Here is a 15,633-nt window from a genome sequence, read left to right as displayed (position 1 = left end):
CTCAGGCGATGCTGATTAGTGACGAGCGATGTATTCACTGGCTTGCAGGGCGAGTCGAGTGACGCGCGACTGCTTTCGTGGTTGGATTGGCCTCATTTTTGTCCTTGACGTCAGTCCTCGACCAACGGCATCGTGGCACCTGCTGTTGCCCTGAGGATATTCTCAACATCTACAGTACTTGGGTTTGTACGTTGACTCGTACAGCTCCTCGACCGAGGTAGAGCGCCCCTGAATGGCTTGAATAGCTTGGTTATCAAAACGCTTGCTGCGAGATGGACACGCGTCGTTTGCGGTGTATGCGGACCAGCAACTAATCGAGCGTCTTACGTGGCGGCGGCCGCTTCTCGGCGGCGAGTAGCCACCACCCTCAGCGGCTGCCGCGCAATTGCAACGTCCCGATGCACTTGGCGCAGAGACAAGAAGGCAGCAACATTGGTTCACGCCAACTGCCTACAGTATTTCGCGTCCAAATCGTACTGCCTTGACTATACTATCGAGTGAATACTTCATTTTTGGCCAGGCACGCGGGTGGAGCGTTGGCCGCACATCGGTATGCCGCCCGTGACGCGCCCGCTTCGTGACTCATCGTTGAATGCGGCGGTGCCAGCTGGACCGTGTCACACACGCGTGACGGCGATGCGCGATGATCATTCATTCCTCTCGCTCTCCATCAGCGACACATCAGTTTGCTTTTGCCCTCGCGGATCTCTCTCGCAACATAATGTGCCTCTTTCACCAGTGCAATCTGCCGCCGCTGCCCGGCACGACCAAATGCGAGCGCCACAAGCACCGGACGCCGTGCGAGGTGTCGGGCTGCGCCAACCAAGCGTACGCGCGGAGTCGCTGCGTGCGTCATGGTGGCCAAACGAGCTGCCTCCAAGACGGCTGCAGCGCCAACGCCCGCGCCCACGGCTTCTGCGCCAAACACCTCTCGACAGACCACAAGTCGCTCTGCACCGAGCCGGGGTGCGGCAGCTTTGCGCGCACCAAGGGTCGCTGTGTGCGGCACGGCGGCGGCCGACCGTGCTCCGTGCGCGGGTGCAAGTCCCATGCCCGCAGTGGTGGCTACTGCCACCGCCACGCTGCCCAACGCACAATGGCGCCGACGCCGACGTCGTCCCCAAAGCTGCCGAGCGGCGCGACTCGAATGCACTGCGAAAGCATCGAGATCATCGACGACGATGCGTGGATGGACGATGGTATCCTCGAACTTATTCTCGCCGTCGCGACCTTTGTCAACCCGGCACCACCGACAACAATAGAAATTTAGCCATAAAATGTAGCGGCACTCTTGTACTCTTAGTAGCATAGTCGTATCGAAGCCGGGGATTATATAACGAAACCGAACAATAGCAACGTCTTTGCCTCGTCCTACTAGCATTTGACATACTCTACAACTCGTTCTAATAGCTGGACCACACCTTGATGCTAATTCTTGATGCTAGGTATGACGCCACTTTGGGTGCTCGCGTTTCGAGAGATACGACACCGTGAACGACACCACTTCCGATCAACGGTGCCATAGCCACGCACTGGGTGTACGAGCAAGCATGGTGGACTGGATTGGTCTCGTCTTTACTCGGGTGCAAGGTGGGATTCCTTGACTAAACTGGCTGACGCGCACGGTCGAAGAGACGACATCCGACGGCGGCCGCGATGGGTGCGATGCAAATACCAAGACGATGGATGCTCGCGGGTTGGATTACTATGGCGAGGACGCAACACGACGGTCCCTGCGAGCCGCCAGCTGCCGAGCGCAACGGACGTCGGACGGGCCGCCTAGACAGGCGCACATCGTATGACCGACGCCTGATCAGGCTCCGTGCACAACTCAGCACCGCCTTTCCATTGAAATTTTGCGCGGCCGTCCGCGGCGTGTCATGCATAGTCTATCCGCCTCTGGCCCGTAGCTCTTGCCAAGCAAGGCAATCGATGCAGAATTCAGTAGCTTCATTTCACGGCTTTGCAGCAACCAAAACACCCCATGCGCCCTAAAAAAGCCAACCGCGGAGCACTCCGTGGAGGAAATGACGGACGCACTCAACGTTTGCCACAAGATGTCCAATGAGCCGACGCGTCCAAACGAGGTAGCCGCAAGGACAGCAGCGCGCACTGTACGTGACGCGCTGTTGAGCCGCTTGCGTACAGTATCTTCGTCGTCGCTATATGTTTGCCAGTGAAGAGCTTTCCAATCGTCGACCATCACATCGCGACAAGAGCAGCCTACGGACTACGGCAGTACCGAGAGGGCTCCTGGCGTCCAGCGACGAAGACGACACATCCAACGTGATCACGGGGAGAACTGTGGTTAGCAGACTTCCAGCAAGTGAGACGACGTATGCAAATTCCGGTATTTGAACCGTAACTTCAAAAGAAATACAAAAATGACCATTGTAGCCAATCAGACGCTCTCTAGTGCGCTCCAGTATATTGGTTTGAGTATGTTGCGAAATTAAAAACGCAAATGCCCGAAATACCGGAATGTGGGGTAAATACGCGAAAGAGAGGCGTATACAGTAATCGTCGCTTGGCCACCGTGGTGAGTGATCAAGCAGCGGGTATGATGAACGCTGCACGCGGGACTAGTCCACAGAAACAACGTGATAACGTGAATATGACGATCACCACCTGGTGCGAAACGCCGAGCCGCTTTTGCGGTGTCTTCGGACCAGTATAACGTGCAAAAATGATCCGTGGACACTCTGCCGATGCCTGTAGCATCCCGTTCACTCTCTATTGCGATTTATGATTATGGATGGATGCTGATTAACCCTTTAACGCGAGAATGCTGGGGAGTACTAGTATTGTCTGCACACCTTTGGTGAAGCACGGAGCAGAGTGAACGCTGCGATGGCACGATGGCTAGCTCTTTCGGATAAATTAACTCTTTCGGAGGCTGGTCCACGCCCATAAAAATCAGCCCGGCGAGATTGGACCGGGGCCAACCGTCTAAACCAAATCAATGGCGAACAAACAAGAAGCACATTTGTAGCAGCGTGCAATTGACAGATATTGATTGACATTGACAAGATGAAACTGCGCTGCAAGCATGGATGATGATGGGTCGACGACGGCGAAACGGCTTAGATCAGCGTGCACTTGCCCGGGTTCTGGCGGCACCAGAGCGGGTGCACGCCGTCCGCGTTGATGCCGGCGTCCGCAATGCGGTCGCGCTGGATGCGCATGCGGCTCATCGCGTTCTTCCAGTTGGTCTTGGGGTTGGTCCAGAGACGCTCGGCGAGCGCGGCGGCGCGGGGCCAGATCTTGGCTTCCACAGCGCGGTCGCCGGCGATCTCGGACCACATGACGACCTCGGAGCCGAGCATGAGCTTGGCGCTGGCTTCCGTGAGGTTGGCGCGCACGTCGAGGTCGTAAATCACCTGCCACGACTTGTACGGCGCGCACCAGCCGTTGCCCTTGGAGACCCAGCCGCCAAAGCCGCAGTCCAAGTAGTGGGTGTCGTAGTAACTCGCAACGACCGAGAAGCCCTTGGACGTGAGGCGCGCGGCGTCACCGTCCGTGGCGGCGCCCCAGAGCTGCACGATCGTGTTCTTGGGCTTGAAGTATTTGAGGTACGAGTCCGTCGTGAGGTCGCTCGTCCACACCATGATCTTCTTGTTGGCCTTCTCCACATACTCGCCGGCCTTGAGCTGGAAGTCGCCCCAGAGTTCAAAGAACGGCGCGTTCGTGCTCGTGTCCTTGATGTGGTCCGTGATCGTCTTGGTCGAGTTCCAGCACGCCACCGAGACTTCGTCGCCGCCCATGTGGAAGACTTCGTCGTCAAAGATGCTGTGGAGCTCGGCAAAGACCCTATCCACATGGTACAAAACATCAGGTGACGGTTTCAAGCATCGCCGTACGTTTTCAGAATGTCGTAGACGTGCGCGTTGAGCGGGTTGAGCTGACCGCACGGCGGTTGGACGCAGTAGTTCATCCACGGGTCCGAGCCATAGCAGAGCGTGAGCTCGCCGTAGCCAGCCTTGGGGCCCCACTGCCAGCCGGCACCGGCATGCGACGGCACGTCGAGCTCCGGGATGATGCGCACACCACGCGACTTGGCAAACTGCACCAGCTCTCGGACCTGATCGAGCGTGTAGATCTGGTCACGGCTGTACGCGCCATACATCGTCAGGCGCGGCTCGCTTGTGAGCTCCATCGGGAAGCTCCCCGAGTCGGAAAAGTGCCAATGGAACGTGTTGAGCTTGTTGGCCGCCATCGTGTCGATGAGGCGGCGGAGCGACTCGATCGAAAAGTAGTTGCGCGACGTATCGAGCACGATGCCGCGGTGGCTGTACGCCGGCTTGTCCTTGATGCTGACCTTGTTGACGATCTTGACCGAGTCGGAAATGTCGTCGTAATCAATCAACTGGTTGAGCGTCGTGAGCGCGTGGCGGTAGCCATACACCGTCGCCGCATTGATCTTGACCTTGGGTCCATCGATCGAGAGCTCGTACGACTCGTCTGTCTCGGTCGAGAGCGCCTCAGTCGACGACGCGATCGTCGCCGTGATGACGAGCCCTTCGCCGCGGCCAATCGACTCGGTCGACGCGCCGGCCGTGCGGCCCTTGGCCAGCACCGATTCGGTGAACGCCTTGCCAATCGCACCCGTGAGACGCGACGCCGACTCGGCGCCGTTGATCTGCACCGAGACAGCGTTGAGGTTGATGGCTTGGACCGCCGACCCGAGCGAGATGGTCGACGGGTACGGCCAGAGGCTGCCGGCACCGCACGTCATTTCGCACATGCGGAGGCCAAGGGCGCCGGGGGTGACGCCACGTTCGGCAATTGGCGACTGGACGCAAATGCCGTCAACGCACTTGTACGTGTGCTTGGGGATCTCGAGCGCGGTCGCGAGACCGGCAACAGCAAGGAGCGAGGCGTAAATCTTCATGGCTTGCTTGTGTCGAGCGAATGAAATTGAAATGTGAGCTCAGCACCAAACTCTGGCCGACCAACTTCAACGGTTGCCATTCGGGTGGCTTTTCTGGGAACCCGTCTCGCAGGTACGCCAAGATATGGTGCCATCAAGAACAAACACCCGGTTCGAATCCCATCTGCATTGAAGTTGGCACGTACACCCGTGGACGCGGCGTCACCGTACGACGGTATGCCACCGCTTCGGCACTGTCGCCCACCACGCAGTACATTCCGTATAGATAGGGTATCGACAAGGACTTGCGGCCTTGCCGTCAGCCGGAATGCATCGCTTGAAGCGGTGCCAACGTGCTTGTTTTGCTAGCTGCAGGTTGACTGTCGTTTTGGCTTTCGAAAACGCAGTGCGCTGGTATTACCGTACGCACAATCATCTGACGCGGCTCGTCTGAGTTGGTTCACATCGTCCATCAACGTGCACCTCTCGTGGTTCGCCGACAACGCTTCTCGGTTGCCGCCAAAACATACGGGGACCTAGAGTGGACGCGTGACGCGTGCGGTGGCCCACCGATGGTTTGGCCATTGATTGTTTCTTCAGTGCGACGAGATAATACCATGGTGTTGCCAGCTCGACCAGGCGTCCTCCGAGTGACAGACTATGATGTCCCAAGTCTAACTAGCTACTACGTTGATTCCGACTCGTAAAGACGATGTTGGCGTTGAAATCGGAATTTGAAGCAGAGATAGCAAATCGGTTCTACCACCAACTGTTACCACACCACAGGTTCAAGCGCCGTGGGTCGTCTGATAGAGTCTGATCGTGGGCGTCGCGTTGCCAGCGTTGGATGTCGACGGCCGCCATCTTGCAACGCTAGTGTGGCTACATTGCCAGATGAAGATACTCGTTCTCAGGGACACGTTGAAGGATCGCGGTGGCGACTTCCTTGGACGCACCCCGTCATCGCACATCTCTTGGCATCTAATCCTGGTCGGTTGCTACGACGCCGGGTATCCGATCACCTTTGCTCTCATAGCAGGCTCTTTGCCACACCATCACAGCCGGCAACGAGAAGGACGCAACGCTGTTTCAGGCAATCATCCACATGATATATAGCGCAAGGTGATGCGACTTATGGGAGGAGAGTGCACTCGCCCGGGTGGAGACGGCACCAATGCGGCTGGATCGCGTCGGCTTGCAGCCCCATCTCGACGAGGCGGTCACGCTGGATGCGAAGGCGGTCGATCGCGTCCTTCCACGTCGTGCCGTTTCTCGGGTTGGTCCACCAGCGCTCGGCCGCGGCCGCCGCGCGTGGCCAGATCTTAGCGTCCATGGTCGCCTCGTCGACTTCTTCCGACCAAAGCGCGACTACACACGACACTTGTACCTATATCATAAGACGGAAGGCGCGCACCTTCGCCTCCGAGCACGAGCCGCCGCTGGGCGACTGGCACGTGCTTGACCAGATCCAGGTCGTAGAGCACACTCCAGTGGTGGTACGGATGGCACCAGTCGGCGCCTTTTGTGAGCCAGTTGCCAAAACCGCAGTCCAGATAGTACGCGTCATAGTAGGATGCAATGACTTCGTAGCCTTGGGCGGTCAGCTTGGCCGCGTCGCCTGCGTTCGAGAGCGTCCACATCTGAACGATTGTGTTGCTAGGCTCAAAGTACGAGCGCAGATACGGGGCGTTGGTGAGGTCGCTTGTCCAGATAGCAATCTTCTTTTGTGCGTCGACCAGCGACCGAGCTCGTGTCTGGAACGCACCCCAGATGTGGTAAAAGGCGTCCGGCGACCGATCTGAGCTCATGTGGTCCGTGATGGCCTTTGTCATGTTCCAGCAGCCGAGATGCACTTCATCGCCGCCCATGTGAAACACGTCGGCATCAAAGAGCCCGTGGAGCTCCGAGTAGACCCTACCCCCAACCGTCAACACAGTTTCAAACGCTCTGTGGCCGTACGTTTTCAGAATGTCGTAGACGTGGTCGTTGAACGGGTTGAGCTGGCCGCACGGCGGCTCCACGCAGGCGTCGTACCACGGATTGTGGCCAAAGCAAACACCGAGTTCGCCAAGGCCGGCGTCGACGCCCCACTGCCACCCCGCGCCGGCATGCGACGGCGCGTCGACTTCTGGAATCACGCGCACACCGCGGGCTTTGGCTAGACGCACGCAACATTACCGCACGCCAGTCATCCACGCAGACGCACCGTAGGCGACGAGCCCGCGGATGGCGGTCTGCGTGTAAATTTGGCGCGGGTGGTGGGCGCCAAACGAGGTGAGCCGCGGCTCCCCTATCACCCGCTCGTAAGGCACGCCATGCAAAGGAAGGTCCGTACCCTTGATCTCGACCGGGAAGCTTGCCGTGTCGGTGAAGTGCCAATGGAACGAGTTGAGCTTCGTCGCCCCCATACCGTCGAGGAGCCGGCGAATCGCAGCCACCGAGTAGTACTGCCGGCTCGTGTCCAGCACAACGCCGCGGTGGCGATATGCGGGTCCATCAATGATGCTCGCGCCCGACGCCATGTGCATCGTGTGCGACAGCTCGTCGTACTCAACGAGCTGCGTGAGCGTCACGAGTGCGTGGCGGTAGCCATAAATCGTAGCCGCCGTGATCGACGCCGTGCCATTGGCAATGTGCAGTGTATACGACTCGTCTGTCTCGAGCGATAGCGTCTACGCGGTGTACGTGCAGCCATGGCACTCTCAACCAAAGCGAGGCCGTGTACCTCGGACGCAGAGGCGATCGCTGCGGTAACGACGAGCTCGATGCCGTCGACTGCCACGAGCGCGCACTCGGTGGCCTTGAGCGCGAGCGTGTTGTCAAAGATGTGCTGCATGCTGCGCACGAGGTGCGCCGCGTCACCTACTCCAAACGACACGTTGTGCTGGACGTCATCGACGCTCACGATCGTCGTCGTCGCCGCAATCGCCGCGGATGTGGGCTGCGGCCAGAGGTTCCCGGCGCCGCATGTCATTTCGCAGAGACGGAGACTCGTGTGGCCTGCTTGCGGCGTCAGCGTGCGCGGCTGGGGCACGCACCGCCGATCGTCGCAGGCGTACGTCGTATAGGGCACCTGGAGCGCGGCGCCGAGGCTGCTCAGCATCGCCACCGCCAGGATGCGCATCATGCTTTCGACGCCAATTGAGATCTTGACGTTGCCTTTTCCCCCGATTTTTAGCCAATGGCATTGCGTGCCCAGCATCAACATGCCACCTTACAAGCAGCAGTAGCGAGATAGGGGCACCGAGTCGGCCTCTCGTAGCATCGGCCTCTTTACTGCGTTTTCCACATACACTACTGCCCCTACTACTGCTACTAGCCCGCCCTTGCAGCACCATGACAGCTCTGCGCATGGCGGTGTGCGGCTCTGGCTGCGGCTAGGGTTGCAGCACCCATTCGCCTGTCTGTCGACGCCACCCATCTCAAGATGCGCAACAAGAATGCTAACGTTAAAAGAGCTGGTTGATAGGGATTCGATTCGATACCGACGGCGAGCTTCCACGGCCACGTCGGCATAAGCTCTTAGCGTTGCCTCGACGTTGACGCGGACAAAGTCGACTTCAAAACACCACTATATACTCGTGTTCTTACGTTGTGGGATAAATAGGCTACTAGATCGGTGCATCATAGCAGGATAAGGACCGCGGTCATGTTGTCGACGGCCCGCTTGAGGCGGCAGACCTCGAGGAGCTCGCGGCAGACGTCGTCGGGATGCAGGTCGCACTCGAGCAGCCCGCGTCGCACGTAGCGGACCATGTCGTCGTCGGTCAAGACATCGGTGACACCGTCGCTTACGAGCAGCAGAAAGGCCGCGGTTCGATCCCGCGGCCGCGCGACGCAGGCCACATGCGGCGTCGGGATTATGAGCTCTTTTTCGTTGTTTTGGCCAAAGGCTCGCGTGACGCGGCTCACACCGCTCACGCGGTGGTTCAAGATGATGCCTTGCTGGTGCTTGATGCGGTCGATCTCGGCGTCGTTGCGCACGTGGTGGTCAGCGGAAAGCCGCGTGGTCCGCAGCCCGTCAAAGAAGATGCAGTGCGAGTCGCCGCTGTTGGCCACGTAGCACTCGGTCGGCAGCACGACACAGACGACGGCCGTGGACCCGCACGCATCGGCCTCTTCCATTTCTTCCAGGCCCGTGTCGACGGCGGCAAAGCTCTCGCAAAGCACATTGGGCACACTCGCGCTGGGGTCGGCGAGGAAGCGCGACTGGACAGTTGCATGGAGGTTGCGGGCGAGGTGCTTGGAGACAAAGCCACCGCCATGGCCGTCGTAGACACCAAAGAACGCACCGCGCTCACCACCGGGGCCAACGATCGACGGCAGCAGCACGCACTCGTCCTCCATGCTCGCCTTGAGCTGCTTGTTCTGAAACGCAGCCGCGCCAAACGCGAGGTGGCTCACGCGGGATGCGCGCATGGCCTGGATTGCAATCATGTCTTCCTTCTCGAGGTACCTCGCATCCTGCCGGGCCGGGTCGCGTGGCGAGAGGAGGCTCACGAGCTCGGTTGGTGGCGGCGGCTGGTCCGTCGACGCGCGCACGGTCTTGAAGCTGGACGAAGCCACCGAGCCGGTGCTCGACGTCATCTTCTTGGCGGGTCGCCGCATGGTGGACGACGCCTGCCAGCGCTCCGTCGGCGCGGCCTTGGACACCTCGGACAAGCACGCGCCCATGGCAATTGGCACGAGCGACGCATGGCTCACAGCAACTTGATTCTTTTTCTGACTCCTTCCGACTGCAACTCCATATGGTGGCATGTGCCGGGTCTAAAATCACCGCACTCCAAATACGCCACTTCTAAGCGCCAACGTGCCGCATTCAAGGCGCGCCGTGCCGAATTAGAGTGGATGACGCCACGCCAGCATGGACATGAACATCCATCACGAAGGCAAGTGTCCTCGATGGTACTTCGGTCGACGACAGAGAGGACTGATATTGTCGGTGGAATATGTAAATCGGAAACGAACCGAGATAATATATATTAGCAATAAACAGGATTAGCAGTGCTTCCTTGGGCCACTGCAGGCGGCCACGCCGTCCGCCATCAACGACCGACAGCAGCGTGGTACCGTACCTTGTCAGTAATAATAGCTGCAGCCCAGTACGTCGTCCTCCGTAGCATTTCATAGAGCACCGAGGCGCACCCACCGCATACTCCTACAACGTCTGCACTCCCCCGCGGCGGGAAATTTGAAGTGGCACATGCCGCAACGAGCGTGAATCCAGTTGATGCACCCGTGGCAAGCCTCGTCTGTCAATCACTCGAGTCCCGTCACAACAACTAACATCGATTTAGAACTAACTACTAGTACACTAGTACTCGTCAAGTCAACTGCACGGGGAAAGGACGCAGGTTCTTCTTATGAATCTTCTTAGATATATACACACGCCACATGGCCATTACTCGTCGTCCGTCTTGAGCTTCTTGGGCGCGGCCTCGCCGTCGTCGTCCATGTCCTCGTCCTCGTCCGCGTCTTCGTCGTCGTCGGCCGTCGGCGCCGGTCGCTTCTTGCTCGTCGGCACGTCGTCGGCCATGTCTTCGTCGTCGTCGCCGGCCGTCGAGTCGGCGTCGTTGCCGCTCTCGTCGTCCATCATATCGTCATCTTCCTCCGTCTTGATGGGGCTCGTGGGCACGGGCGTTGCGACTGGCGTCTCGGGCGGCGACGAGTCCTCTTCGTTCGTACCGTCGTCCTGCTTGTCGCCATCCACCATATTACCGAGGTACTCGAGCGACAGCGTCGGCTCGACGAGCCACTTGTTGGGCTCGGCCTTGGTCCGGGGCGACGGCGCCCAGAGGTGCGACGCGCTGCTGGCTTCCGCGCTCGTCTTCTTCTCGAGCGGCGTGCGGCGGAGCACGCCCGAGTGGAACTTGAGGCAGTAGGCGCCTTCGCCGTCGCGCTCGTAAATTCCCTTGGCCTGCGTAAAGTACGCCTCGTTCGACGCGTGCGCGTTCGCAAAGAGCGACTGGAGCTCCGAGCACGTCTCGTCGTTGGCCATGTGCTGCATCTGCTTGAGCAAGTGCTGCACGAGCTTGTCGAGCGTAAACAAAAAGTACGAGCTCGACCCCATGAGGCTCCGGCAGCAGTCTTCGAAGCGCGTATTGTCGATCGAGTTGTCGAGGAGCGCGTAGAGCTTGGAGAGAAACGCAGAGTAGTCGCCCGTCATCTCGGGCGCCTCGTTCTGGAGGTGGTGCGCGTGGGCCAGCGCCCGCGCCGCCGGGTTGATCGTGCGGCGGTTGCGGTTGCGCTTCGCCTTCTCGCAGAGCTCCCGCGCTTGCTCGAGGCGCGAGTGCAAAAGCTGGTACAGCCGAAGAAACACATACGCCGTGTCGTTGCCGTAAAACACCGACGACGCCGCGTCCAAGTTCTCAGCCTCGTCGGCCACGCCAATGTTGGGCGGAAAGTCGCCGACCTCCGTGACGCTCAGCGCGTCACTGTGCACATACGCCGTGCCAATCGGAAGCGTCACGGTCGCAATGCTGCGCGCCTAGCAGTGTATGAGCCAATGGCAACACACAAGACACGGCGTACCGCGTCAAAGGCCTGGACGACGCCTTCGCCAAAGTCCGTGACGACCTCGGTGCCGACGCGGACGCCGTTCGTCGAGTCGACCGTCACGTTGGCCAGCACGGGCTTGCGCTAGTACCATCAACCATGAGCCGCCCATCTATCAAGGTGTCAAGTAGCTACCTGGAGCCACGCCTCGTCGAGGTGGAAGAACGGGCAGAAGAACGAATGCCACAGCTTCGAGACCTTCTCCTTCTCCGAGACCGAGAGGTTCTTCTCAGCCGCGTACGTGAGCAGGCCAAACGCGTCCTTGTGGATCTTGGCGGCCGGCATCGTCAGCGCCTCGACCGTCTTGGTCTCGAGCGTCTTCTTGGCATGAGCGAGCAACGCCTTGGCGCTCGTGGCCTTCTTGTCCTTTTGCTTAAAGTAGAACGACGAGTGGTCGAGCGACTTGTGGTAGTTCTTCTCGTTCACGTCCTTCCACTGCTTGTTGAGGTCCTGCCGCGCACGGCGCCACTCTTCGTCCTTCTGCAGCAGGCGCTTGAGAATCACCGGAATTGCACCGGCCGGGTGCTTGCGGAGCAGCTCGAGAATTTGGTGCCCGGCCTCGCCGTAAATGCGCGTGATCGCGTTGAGGTGCGTCACGCGCAGCGCGCCCTTGTCGAGCACGTACTGCCAGCCGGTCGGTGACGTGGCCGCAAGCGTCTCAATCTCCTTTGCGAGCGGCGTCAAGATCGCAATCGTCGACGCGTTCGCGTCAATGACCATATCGATCTCGAACCGCTCGTCTTCGCACTTGAAGAGCGCTTCTTCGTACTGGTTCTTGCGCATGTTCTTGAACGAAAAGTCCTCCGAGCCCGTCGGGACGCTCACCCACGCGTCGTTGCAGACTGCGCGCTCCATCTTGGACCGCGACGACGACGGCGGGATCGGGTAGCTCGACGGCAGCGCGCGGTAGCTCGGCGTCGCGCGCCGGCACTGGCTCAAGTCCGTCTCGGCGAGCGGAATGAACGGCCAAATCTCGTGCTGGTCCTTGACTTCGCCGTGCGTGTGGAGGAGCTGCGTAAACTCGGCCACCACGTCGGTATGGCGCCCGAGGAGGTTCTTGACGAGCACAATCATGTCGTCGCGGCCGACAATCTCTTGGCTGTAGAGCTCGAGACACTTGAGAAACTCGCGCCAGTTGTCGCGCGACGGCAAGCATTTCTTGATCTTTTCAAAGATGCTCCACTCCTCCTTGTCGATGAGCGTGTTGCTGACTGCGAGGAGCTCGCGACGCTCCTTGGCGTCGCCCTTGTTGGCCTGCTTGCGCTTGAGTGCGTACGCGGCCTTGTTGCGGTCGCGCGCGCTGTCCTTCTCTTTCGGCTTGGTGCTCTCGGGCTTCTTCGGGCTTGCGACTTGCGGCGGCGACTCCTTTTTGTCCTTCTTCTTGCCCACTTTCTTCTCCTTGCCCGACGTCATTTGGAGCTTGAGCTGGCGCGCCTGCGCCCGCTCGGCTGCCTTGTGCAGCCGGTCGCGCGCTTGGTCTTGGACCGCGTCCGGGAGGAAGAACGTAAATTCGCGCAGCAAGTCGGGGTGGTCGCGGAAGAGGTAGCTCACTTGGTCGAGCACTTGCTTGATCGACCCTTGCTCCTTCTGGTACGTGTGCAGGATCTCCAGAAACGCCTTGTACGTCTCGGGCTCGTCCGCAAAGCGCTTCTTGATCGTCGTCACGTACGAGATCGCGTGGTCAAACTCGACCGGCTGCGGCGGCGCGGGCGCCGGCGTGGCCGGGGCGCCCCCGCGCTTGGCCGGCACCGCCTTCTTGGCAGCGTCCGTGAGGCGGTGCGACGGCGTCGTGTTGGCGGCCGACGGCACGGGCGCCACGAGCATTTGGTCGGTATTGCTCGCGGAATTGCCGCCAGGAATGTTGACGGGCGGCGGTCGAATGCCCAAGTTGGAGAGCGGCGCGTTGCTCGACTGCGTCGGCGGGTTGATCGACGGCAGCGACGACGCGGGGCCGTTGCCGGTGGCCGATGGCGCCGGACGCAGCACGAGGCCGCCCATCGGCGCGGGGTTGCCGTCGTTGCCGGGCGGCGCGCTAAAGCCACGGTCGCGCGGGTCCGCCGAGTAGAGACCGAGGTGCTCGGGGCGGATGCGGTAGCCCGGCGGCAAGAACGTGTTGAAGCCAAAGATCAAGTTGGGGTGGCCCTTGAAGAGCTCCGAGACGCGCTGGATGACGCCCGGCGTGTCAATGCTACAGTCAAGCATCAGGAGCAGCTTAGGAGGATCGAGGCGCGTACGTCTGCGACTTGAACTCCTTCATAACGTCCAAAAACTGGTTGTACACGTCGGGCTGGTCCCCAAACTGCTGCTTGACCTACGCATGTCCGTGGCCATGAGGCGGGGTCCATAAATACGCGACGGTGTACCTGGTCCAAGTAGAGCAAGGCGTCCTCGACGCGGAGCTCTCGGAGCGGCCGCGGTGGACCCTGAGCATTGTTGGGTGGCTGCTGGGGCGCTTGGTTCGCAGGCGGCGGCGGCTGCGTCGGCGGACCACCCGGCACAGGGCGCGCAAGGCCTGGAAAGTAGTTGTACGGCTGTCCGTCGCGGTCCGACGGCGGGTGGAGCATTGGCTGCGTCGCGAACGGCGGCGGGGGAAGCCCACGGCGCTGGTTCGCCTGCGGCGGCATCGCCGCCATGATGTGATGAGGCTGTGCCTGCGGCTGGTTGCGAGGAAGAGGCAGCGGGTGATGCAGCGGGTGCTGGTGTGCGTGCGGATGCGCGCCGTGCAGAGGATGCGCAGGCGTATGGTTCTGGCCCATGTTGCCGGCCATGCCATGGCCCATGAGCGACGGACCGCTTTGGAGGCTCGCGACCGATTGGTTCGTCGGCGCGTTCGTGTTGGACCCTGCGCTGGAGGCGCCATTGCCGTCGTTGCGCGGAATCGAGATCGCAGTGCCATTGTTGGTCGCGCTCGCAGTCGCAGCGCCCGTGCTGCCCGTGTTGGGGTTCATCGGGTTGGTCATGTTCGTGGTTCCTCGAGGAAACGAAGGAGGGTATCCTTCCATGCTCGAAGAAGTGCTGTGGCTGGAGGAAGAGGTCCGCGGAAGAGGGGCGGCGATCGACTTGTGGGCGTCAGGCGTCGGGGATGCTACGGACCTGCCGCTGGGGTTCACACGTCGCAAACTCTTTTGGGGACTGTTTTCTGTGGGAAGTTTAAAACCTCAGGTTATCCGGATTCGATTCGGTATTTCGACCCCCTCCCGGACCCACTACAAATCACAATAGGGGGTGGCTCACAAATATAATACACAAATCTAAATTCGCATGACAAATACTATGTACAAAAAAATATGATCTGAAATAGTACTACCTACCATCAGGACGTGAAGCACCCCGGGGAGGAAATCTTGTCGCTACGGAGTGCTGCGCCTTTGGTCTCATAACAATCAGCTCGCGGGTAGATCGTTGACATGACTTCGTAGAAACTACCTCCTACGGTTGATAGAGGCACTGTAGGAGACGTCGTATTGGCATCCCCAGCGGCGGCGGTAGCATCGTGATGGAAGGAGGCCAGCGATTCGAACGTCGACGATGGCGACGGTTGAATCCGGTTAATTATCAGGAGAAGGGGGCCCTCTATTAGTTTGCATAGGGCCCCTATCTCTTTTTCTCGTTTTGTTTACAAGCTCGACTTTAATACAAAATTCAAACAAAAGTGAGGGGCCCACTAAAAAACGGGTGAAAGGGAGGGCCCAAAACCTTGCTGGCACGCTCCCCGGCTTTCTCGTTTTACCGAAAGTTGATGAATGGAAGGGAGGGTCCATGCACCCAGCATCGCCGCCACGACGCGAAATAACTCGTGCGCAACTTATACAAGCAAAAGAACTCCTACTTGCGATAGAGAATACCTACATATATTGACCACTGCAGTGCCGGACAACCCTGCATATTTGGGTAGTATCCGATAAGGCGTTTGGCGCCGCAGCAGAGACTTTGCTCGTAACTCGTATCGCACTCGCGTGGCTTTTGCTCCACAGCACTTAACCTCATCTGACTTGGCCTTCCAAAGACCCGCCCACAGTCTCGTCTCGCAGCTTGGAACGGCGCGAGGCAGCTTGGTTGCACGTGGCAGCGTGTCGCTACAGTACACGCGCAACTTAACCAAGCACGGAACTTTGCTTTCGAACTTAGCGCGGACGGGTGGTAACGGGCAGCTTCGAACTTCGTAGCGACCCGCCTGCTTCGAATGGAAATAGTGTGAGAAGTATCCA

At 59.6% G+C, this 15,633-nt stretch overlaps 5 protein-coding genes across 5 annotated transcripts; 1 reads left to right on the top strand and 4 right to left on the bottom strand.

Annotated features, from left to right (window-relative positions):
• Positions 1 to 685: 685 nt before the first annotated feature.
• SDRG_07527 (hypothetical protein) lies at positions 686 to 1,270 on the top strand (the record flags this gene model as incomplete). Its single annotated transcript, XM_008613364.1, has 1 exon — positions 686 to 1,270. A coding segment is annotated over one exon (585 nt), but the record flags the coding sequence as incomplete, so codon positions are not given.
• Positions 1,271 to 2,981: 1,711 nt separating this feature from the next.
• On the bottom strand, positions 2,982 to 4,912 carry SDRG_07526 (hypothetical protein). The gene is made up of 2 exons (XM_008613363.1): positions 3,861 to 4,912; positions 2,982 to 3,810 (listed from the first exon to the last, which is right to left on the bottom strand). The coding sequence occupies exons 1-2, from the start codon at positions 4,889 to 4,891 to the stop codon at positions 3,084 to 3,086; spliced, it is 1,758 nt and encodes a 585-aa protein (XP_008611585.1). The 5' UTR covers positions 4,892 to 4,912; the 3' UTR covers positions 2,982 to 3,083.
• A 951-nt stretch (positions 4,913 to 5,863) lies between these two features.
• Positions 5,864 to 8,036, bottom strand: SDRG_07525 (hypothetical protein). The gene is made up of 6 exons (XM_008613362.1): positions 7,596 to 8,036; positions 7,206 to 7,542; positions 7,077 to 7,160; positions 6,830 to 7,028; positions 6,285 to 6,784; positions 5,864 to 6,238 (listed from the first exon to the last, which is right to left on the bottom strand). Exons 1-6 carry the CDS (start codon positions 7,995 to 7,997, stop codon positions 6,003 to 6,005), a joined length of 1,758 nt encoding a protein of 585 aa, XP_008611584.1. The 5' UTR covers positions 7,998 to 8,036; the 3' UTR covers positions 5,864 to 6,002.
• A 388-nt stretch (positions 8,037 to 8,424) lies between these two features.
• On the bottom strand, positions 8,425 to 9,582 carry SDRG_07524 (hypothetical protein). The gene has a single exon (XM_008613361.1). It carries the CDS (start codon positions 9,542 to 9,544, stop codon positions 8,495 to 8,497), a length of 1,050 nt encoding a protein of 349 aa, XP_008611583.1. The 5' UTR covers positions 9,545 to 9,582; the 3' UTR covers positions 8,425 to 8,494.
• A 623-nt stretch (positions 9,583 to 10,205) lies between these two features.
• Positions 10,206 to 14,552, bottom strand: SDRG_07523 (hypothetical protein). Its single transcript, XM_008613360.1, has 5 exons — positions 13,789 to 14,552; positions 13,660 to 13,736; positions 11,561 to 13,613; positions 11,402 to 11,509; positions 10,206 to 11,357 (listed from the first exon to the last, which is right to left on the bottom strand). Exons 1-5 carry the CDS (start codon positions 14,425 to 14,427, stop codon positions 10,272 to 10,274), a joined length of 3,963 nt encoding a protein of 1,320 aa, XP_008611582.1. The 5' UTR covers positions 14,428 to 14,552; the 3' UTR covers positions 10,206 to 10,271.
• Positions 14,553 to 15,633: the final 1,081 nt, after the last annotated feature.

This window comes from Saprolegnia diclina, assembly GCF_000281045.1.
Source record: "Saprolegnia diclina VS20 unplaced genomic scaffold supercont1.21, whole genome shotgun sequence".
Taxonomy (NCBI): domain Eukaryota; phylum Oomycota; class Saprolegniomycetes; order Saprolegniales; family Saprolegniaceae; genus Saprolegnia; species Saprolegnia diclina.
The sequence above is the reverse complement of the archived record's forward strand: the minus strand, read 5'-3'. Positions and strand labels throughout refer to the sequence as shown.

Excerpts from the sequence above, each read along its gene's own strand:
- SDRG_07526 (XM_008613363.1), bottom strand. The coding sequence starts at position 4,891 with ATGAAGATTTACGCCTCGCTCCTTGCTGTTGCCGGTCTCGCGACCGCG. Across the intron at positions 3,811-3,860 it reads GTCTACGACATTCTGAAAAC|GGTCTTTGCCGAGCTCCACA; the intron begins GTACGGCGATGC and ends CCATGTGGATAG.
- SDRG_07525 (XM_008613362.1), bottom strand. The coding sequence starts at position 7,997 with ATGATGCGCATCCTGGCGGTGGCGATGCTGAGCAGCCTCGGCGCCGCG. Across the intron at positions 7,543-7,595 it reads CGATCGCCTCTGCGTCCGAG|ACGCTATCGCTCGAGACAGA; the intron begins GTACACGGCCTC and ends TACACCGCGTAG. Across the intron at positions 7,029-7,076 it reads CCGCGGGCTCGTCGCCTACG|CCAAAGCCCGCGGTGTGCGC; the intron begins GTGCGTCTGCGT and ends GCGTGCGTCTAG.
- SDRG_07524 (XM_008613361.1), bottom strand. The coding sequence starts at position 9,544 with ATGGGCGCGTGCTTGTCCGAGGTGTCCAAGGCCGCGCCGACGGAGCGC.
- SDRG_07523 (XM_008613360.1), bottom strand. The coding sequence starts at position 14,427 with ATGGAAGGATACCCTCCTTCGTTTCCTCGAGGAACCACGAACATGACC. Across the intron at positions 13,614-13,659 it reads AAGGAGTTCAAGTCGCAGAC|CATTGACACGCCGGGCGTCA; the intron begins GTACGCGCCTCG and ends GCTTGACTGTAG. Across the intron at positions 11,510-11,560 it reads TCGACGAGGCGTGGCTCCAG|CGCAAGCCCGTGCTGGCCAA; the intron begins GTAGCTACTTGA and ends TGATGGTACTAG.